The sequence below is a fragment of the Wasmannia auropunctata genome, unplaced genomic scaffold (assembly GCF_000956235.1).
Source record: "Wasmannia auropunctata unplaced genomic scaffold, wasmannia.A_1.0 LD336026.1, whole genome shotgun sequence".
Lineage (NCBI taxonomy): Eukaryota > Metazoa > Arthropoda > Insecta > Hymenoptera > Formicidae > Wasmannia > Wasmannia auropunctata.
The window spans coordinates 2,085,843-2,093,497 of NW_012026864.1; the positions used below are offsets into that span (position 1 = coordinate 2,085,843).

The window sequence follows — 7,655 nt, forward strand, 5'->3', positions numbered from 1 at the left end:
GTATGTATATTTTTCTTAGAATTGGGTCTATGTAATTGTTACTTGATAAACGATGAGGGATTCTCATATCTCGAAAATTTGGAGTTTCTCGAGCGTTTAGATCTGAGCAGAACATGTATAAAAACTCGAACTCTTTGCAAGATACTGCAAAAAAATCCACGAATGCGTCACTTACACATAAGATACACTTGCGAGGTGGACGTAAACGAAGTTGCAGTGGAATTGAAAAACTCGTGTCCAGATTTGGAAAGTATAGATTCATGTACGAACACTTTTACGTCGCGAGGTATTGATGCCCTCGCTGACTGTAAGAATCTACGAGAAGTGGATTTTGGTTGGTGGTACGTGCATGTGTGCATAATTTTTTTACTTTAATACATGTCTTATCATGCGTTTTCTGCAAAATATGAATTTAATATCATTTATGGAATGAAAAATCGAACCTAAGATTCAGCTAACTATAGAATCTGAATTGGCAAATGATGTTTGTTTCTCTTATACTTGAAACAGCTGCGTTTTTTTATTTATGATTGAAGGGCTGTTATAATCATATATCTTTCATTTACAGTGGCGATAAAATGGGCTATGGCGACAACTTCCGTAGGTTGCTTTCCTCCTGTCAATATTTGGAAAAAATTTTTCTGACCTACTTTAAAGGCCTTAACGAACATGATTTGGAAACATTAACGCTGTGTAAAAATTTAAAACAATTAGACTTGTCAGGTACGCCGTCCCTACCCGAGACGTGTCACTTATTTTTCGTGCGCTGTCCCAACCTGGAATTGATTGATCTCAGCTTCTGTAAAAACATTGCCGATTGCACGATTAAGCAGTGGCAACAAAAGTATACACATGTAGCCATCAAAAGGGACGAAAACACCAACGACTACGAGTCGTACTCTGATGAATTTTCAGATTAAAAAACGATATGTATGATTGTGAGAAATTTATTTTTCAAAATACGATAAAGTGTATGTGCTTGCTAAAAGAACAAAGTAGATTTGTTTTATACATTTTATATTTAGACCTATTTTTTTGTATAAACGTAACACATTAAAAATTATATCAATTAGAAAATAAAAATGAATATTTGAGGTAATTTTTTTTAAAATATAATTTTATGATATAATTCGCGTTCTGTTCTATGTTTTTCATTCAAATTACTTTATTAACAAATACATTTTTTTGTCAACTTTATGAATTTAAAGTAAAACTTTATATTTTAATGTATTTTAATACTTCTATTAAATATGTTTATATTTTACATTAATATTTAAATATGTTGCAAATACCCAAGCAAAACACAAGTCATCTTGACGTCAAAATCAAGTCAAAATGGCTTCAAAATGATAATATTGAGTCACTTTTCAATCAGCCATAATTCATTTAAACATCATCGTGATATGTTGTTCTGCTTGGGTATTTGTAGATATAATTTATATCTGATTGAAACATTTTCAGAAACGAGATTTTTTTGTACGTAGTTTTACAATTAACGTTGATATTCATAATAAATAAGATAGAGTATTTTAATAAATTATTTTTCATAAACCATATTTATCCTTAAAAATCTTTATACTTTTTTCATATCTAATCATTTCTACAAGTTTTAGAAGTTTTCTGCACGCGCGCGTGTACATACGTATTATTGTTACTTAAAAAATAATGATTTGTTATATTTTCGTAATATTATACAATATGTTTAATAGATTTTAAATTTATATTATTTAATAATTGATCATTATTAAATGTTGTAATAATAAACATAGAACACTTGAAGCTTATTAAATAACTCGTCTGTAATACTGAGCAAGCTTTTCGTTATATTATTTATTTTTATAGAAGGTTAGATTAATTTATTGCATTCGAATATTATTGTCATTATTATTAATTAAGAGTGCATTTCATTGTTTACTGCTAATACTGAAAATCTATGGTGTGTAATGTTGATATCTAATCAATTCTTTATTATAAGTTGTAATTTTGCATCGTATGTAAATTACAGATCTTTAATACTGCTATGATAACTATTTGAATTAATGTAATCGAGACACCGAGTACAAAATATATTTACAAAATAAAATAAAAATGTTATAAAATTAGACAAAATCATATATATATGTGTATATACATATCATTATTTATGTAACTTAATTTTTTACTTCAAAAAAAAAAGTAATAGGAAACTAAAATAACTACATAAAAGTAACATCAAATTCATTACTGTAAAGTGTAAAATGTAGTAATGTTATCATCACAAGTAGAAATAACGATCGTTATAAAAAAAATTACAAAAATAGTAACGGTTACAAGTAACGCGTTACTTTCATTCTTCTTAATAAAATAGTATATATATTACTTGATAAATTTATTACCGTACATAAATTTAATAGTCTTACATAATTAATTTTTAGATTTTAAAATAATGTATTAATACTTTTATTTTCTTTGTACACAAGATTAAATAACTAAAGAATAACCATAAAATAAAAGCTTTTTAAAGTTTTTTATAAACTCTTATTACAAATCTTTCATACAACATAACTGAAAATAATTGCTTAAAAATACAATTTTTTATCAAGTTTCAATAATAAGCTAATGTAATAACTATTCTAAGTAAAAATAATATACTAATTGACATACTCCAGCCTCTTCAGAAATTAAATGATTTATTATTAAAGTTACTTAAACGAACAAATTTTAATATTTGCAAACACGAAATCATATAAAAAAATAATAAACCAGCAAATCTAAATATTCATTCACAAACTTCTGTTGCTAACATATTCGATAATGTAATAGTAAATATAGTAACATTGTTTCACTTAACTTTTTTGTAGGTCATAGACCAGTTAAAAATAAAATATCATTACACAAACTAAATCTTTCAATATAAAATATGATTACAATAATGCAAGCGATATGCATATTTTAGTTTTTTGGATACTTTGTGCGTGTATTATATCCAAAGATATGCTAATAAAATTTTATTCTTGCACTTTAGTAATGATCTTTTATTTTTAATGTTTTTTAAAATCTCAAATTTACAAATGTCCACAAGGTGGGAAAATATTATTAATATCTATTATTTTCTTCTTTAGTTTCTTTAGTTTAAGTTGTAATTTTGCATTCTCTCTTAAGTAGAATGTGTCTGTCATTTCTTCCGTGGATGTTTGTGAGACATAATGTATAGGACATAATGCTACAGCCTTGTCAAATAATCTTATTGCTTTTTCCAGCTTTCCTCTGAAAAAAGAAATGGATTCAGAATATTTTCATTAACATATATGTTTGCAACTGGCTCATTTTCAAAATACAAACATATTCTCGTTCCCCGATTTATGCGGAATATTTGTTTCACGCGGTCATTTATGCGGAGAATCGAGTAAATGAAGTCAGAAAAAATACGTAAGGGAAGAGCTCATGTATGTTGTAAACATTTTTATTTTCCATATTTGTACGAAAACAAAGATAAAAGTAAACTGATGAATACCGCGCATAAAAATATCACATAAATCGAGGGATGAGTGAACAATTAGAAAATCACATTAAAAACATACTCTTGTACTGCGATACGTCCTAACAGTACATGTACTAGCTCGCATTTCTCATCCAAATCTAATGCTTTGTTTAAATGTTCCTTAGCTTTCTCAATGTCATCCCAAAGCAATAGCAGTTCGGCTCTGTGCGCATGGATAAGTGCGTTCTCTGGATCTTTCTCTATTGCTTTAACGAGATAAGTGTCAGCGTCTTCGTACTGTTTATTTTGAATCAGTATCTATAATTGAAAATTTCCACCAATGAATCAAAATGTGTACAGCACAATGGTAATAATTTATCACTCAATTATTTCTTTTCAATTCCAATTATTTTTCTTAAGAAATTATAAGTAAATGTATGTACGTACCTCAGCGTACATTGTATAACAATATGCACGTCCAGAAGAATTTGGATACTTTTCAAAGGCTCTTGCAACTTCTTCAGCTAATACATTTGTACTGAAAAGATTACATTTTTCTTTCATATGATACTCAAAGTAATATTTTTGCATATATCCAATGCAGAAGTTTGGATCATATTCAATGGCCTTGTCAAAATTGTGCTTGGCTTCGTCGAATTTGTTCATTGTCAAGTATGCCTGAAATAATATTGTTATCGTATTTTATGTTATTTTATGTACATCCATATATGCGTGCAACAAGTGTGAGATGTGTTCAATGTTAATATGCGTATAATACCGCTCCTCTGAAGTAGTAGATCTCACTATAACTTGGATTCATATTAATGGCTAATTCAAAATCTTTAAAAGCCATTTCCAAGTTTTCGAGATTCGTGTATAAGGCTGCTCTCTTTATTAGGGCGTTTGTCTTCACGTCATCGGATGCGTCTTCGCTACTCAATATTCTTTCAAAATCTTGGATTGCAGAATCGTACTTTCCCAACAATACGTAAAATGTAGCTCGTAACAATAGCACCTCTAGTTTAGTTGAAGGTAAGGTATCAAATTCGGGTTTTTTAATGATTTTCGTGCACAACGGTATTATATCATCGTATTTCTTGTCTTTTAACGCTCGTAGTGGCTTCCTGAGAAATCTGATAACAAATATTACATTAAAAAATAAAACGTCAATTGTCAGAAACTTCTGTCTATACTTACTCTGGAATATTTTCTGGTTTTTGAAGTCTCGAAAATACTGGATCATTAGGGAAGGATGAAGTGTACTTTCTGATGAACTCTTTACTTGGCATTATAAATTTTTTGTTTGTCAAATTTTCCTGGACAAATTGTTTTACTGGAAAACATTTTTATTTTAAGTTACTAAATTTCTTCCCGGTTCTTGCTTCTTAATTCTTGTTCAAGCTTGCAGTAAATAGCATTTTATGTAATACCAAATACTTTTGTAGCTCACCAAGTTTTTTCAAGATCTTGCTTGCCATGGCATTACAAGTTTGATTAGAAAAATTCTCGTTGGTGCACACGGTAGTCACATCGTCCCAGGCGGCTTCCAAGTCCCCTAATTGCTTTGAAGCACGTGCCCGACGTAGCAAAGCTTTCATATATCTTGGATTTAATTCTAACGCTTTTGTACAATCTGCCCTTACATCACTATATTTTTTCTGCAAATTGCAATTAAAACTGTGTAAACAGTGACCCTTGTATGACTCGATTTCAATGATCAATTTTGAAGTCAAACTTTCATATTATGTTTATTATTAGTGTCATCAATTTTATTACCAATTGCTCATTCACAGCCGCTCTATTTTGATAAAAAGTCGCGGTCTCCTTCATTCTCGGACAAATGTCGATTGCTTTATTATACTGAGCAATAGCTTCATCATATTTTCCCTCTATGAAATACACATTTCCTGTATTTTTAAACTCCAGCGCCCTTTGTAAAGGAGTCTAGAACAAAAGAGTTGCTTAAGTCATGAAGTACTATATCTTCTGAAATTATAACTTATAAATATACATGGGTGGAAGAGCTAATGTAAAAGATTGAATGGGATGATTTCTCACATAAATTTAAGACAAAAACTTTATTTGAATATCCGAAATGGTTCAGTTTCAAACATACATTTCAAATTTTAAGAAAAAAATTTTTTTTCCAAAAATTTTGAAAATCACTCGGATTATTTTAATAATGCTTTATGTATGTTTCAAGTTTTATCAAAATAACCTGAGCAGTTTTCGAAATTTTTGGAAAAAAGCGAAATTTTTCCCTCAACTTTGACTCGTAACATTTACTTTATACAAAAATTGTATACTTTTTTTCATATAAAAAACTCAGTCTGCGCTATGAAATTATACGAAAGACCAGCACTGTGCTTTTAGAATGAGGTTGAATGTTTTATCATAAAAGAAAAATATGCTTAAAAATGTGTACGTTTGCGCGTGCGACATTGCGACTTGGGCTGCGTTCCGTGTTAACGCTCACGTATGTGAGAATGACTTGTTCAACATTTAAGTTACATTCCAAAACGTTGTTTTTGACGAAATTTTACTAAAAAGCTATACAGTTTACGTTACATATGCTACAGTTTTTTAGTAAAATTTTCCTCGAAAGCAAACATTTTGCAATTATATATATTATATATATATTTTTTTTAATATATATATATTTTGCAATTATATATTTTGCATTTTACAATTATGCGTAAACATAATTGTAAGTGGTTGTAGTTGTAAGAATTGATAAATCACAAAATCAAATATAACATATTTTATTGTAATTTTCATCAATTCATACAACTACAATCATTTAAGGAGAATTCACACTTTGACAGAAAAGCAGAAAATAGAAAAGCAGAAACTAATCAGTACTCGCGCTGGTAATCGATAGTTTCTGCTTTCTTGTTAACAGTGCGAGTTCTGATTGGCTTCTGCTTTTCTGGCAAGGTGTGAATTCTCCCTTACGATTACGATTACGCAATTGTAGATTGACTTTAAAACGATCCTGTGATTACTGTAAGATTGGTGCGTGAGCCACAGACTGAAAGCCTTCACACATAAAATCCCGTAAGACGTAAGCGTAAGAAAATCGACCAATCTCCACTCAATTGGGATTGGTCGATTTTCTTATGCTTACGGGCTTTACGGGATTTTATATGTGAAGGCCTTGAAGTGGACGTCTGTGGCCGAGTGATTCTACGTTCTGGAATCTTCGCGACCCTTTAGTATTTCTCTGCTTCCGCATTAGTATTCACTCATCACGTTTTAGTATTGCATCATTCGACTGATGAATTCTGGGCGTATTAACACCCCGTATAGGGGGTCAGTCCCATAAGAAAGAAGAAGTGAGCACTGTAAAGCGCTGTGACTATCGTCCCTCAATTTGATAACAAAAATAAATGTTTCCTTTTTCTTCAATTAGGATAAGAACTAAAAGCATTACTTGATAACAATATTATTATACATACAGACACGTTGATAACAATGAATGCGTATTTTTTTTTTAGATTAAGGGGAAGACCCTTTCCCATACTTTTTCGATGACTCGCTAGTCCTAGAATTTTTCATGTCTATTTTTCTCGATATAAATAATATAGAGGATTCTCCAACTGCAGCGGCAGTTCGTCGAATTCATCAGAAGAATATACCCGTCTTGTAACACGCGAGTAAAGTACTATAATTATTGTAAAATTTATCAAATAGAGTTACTTTTACAAAGTAACAATTCTCGCGAATCTTACAGCGTCAAAAAGCGAATACGAAACGTAGCCTTATACTGTTTACGACTCGCGGAGGGCAAATACGATAATCCAGAGACTCACCATTTTGGGGATCCTTTTAGAAAATTAAGAACGCTGGAGATAGCCTGCACTATCACAAGATGTTCAACAGTTGGCGAAAATAATGGAACAATTAATATTCGACGTATGTATGTACAACGTCATACAACATTCAATTATAGTCGTCAGCGGCACTTAGCTATCTTTGGTCACCCTTTGATTGTTGAGCGGCCGGCGGCGTAGTGATCACTAGTGGTCACTGATCAGTAGTAATACGATACCGAAATTCGAGCGCGAATCCGCCGCGTAATGCGCGCTATTCACTTGTCGGTTGGAAGGGGGAAAAGGAGGGGCGGCACGTGTCTCAAGGGCCTTAAGGTCCATCTACAATGAGAGTAGTAAGTCGTAAGCCGTCTTCTGCTTGA

At 31.0% G+C, this 7,655-nt stretch overlaps 2 protein-coding genes across 3 annotated transcripts in view; one reads left to right on the forward strand and one right to left on the reverse strand.

The window, feature by feature from the left end:
* LOC105452900 (F-box/LRR-repeat protein 4-like) overlaps positions 1–1,013 on the forward strand; it is a 2,672-nt gene extending 1,659 nt beyond the window's left edge. Inside the window, exons 5-6 of the mRNA XM_011694452.1 lie at positions 20–341; positions 569–1,013. Of these exons, the coding sequence (XP_011692754.1) occupies positions 20–341; positions 569–920 (674 nt within the window). The 3' untranslated portion in view covers positions 921–1,013. The remainder of the gene's footprint in view (positions 1–19; positions 342–568) is intronic.
* Positions 1,014–2,423: 1,410 nt separating this feature from the next.
* LOC105452822 (mitochondrial import receptor subunit TOM70-like) overlaps positions 2,424–7,655 on the reverse strand; it is a 19,518-nt gene continuing 14,286 nt past the window's right edge. Inside the window, exons 1-8 of one of the 2 annotated variants that reach the window (XM_011694279.1) lie at positions 7,273–7,555; positions 5,237–5,404; positions 4,911–5,118; positions 4,658–4,793; positions 4,239–4,593; positions 3,908–4,138; positions 3,561–3,778; positions 2,424–3,246 (exon numbers count right to left, since the gene is read on the reverse strand). In XM_011694279.1, coding sequence (XP_011692581.1) covers positions 3,045–3,246; positions 3,561–3,778; positions 3,908–4,138; positions 4,239–4,593; positions 4,658–4,793; positions 4,911–5,118; positions 5,237–5,404; positions 7,273–7,275 — 1,521 coding nt within the window. In that variant the 5' untranslated portion in view covers positions 7,276–7,555 and the 3' untranslated portion in view covers positions 2,424–3,044. Of the gene's footprint in view, positions 3,247–3,560; positions 3,779–3,907; positions 4,139–4,238; positions 4,594–4,657; positions 4,794–4,910; positions 5,119–5,236; positions 5,405–7,272; positions 7,556–7,655 lie in introns of those variants that run through there. The other variant, XM_011694277.1, reaches the window with a different exon arrangement.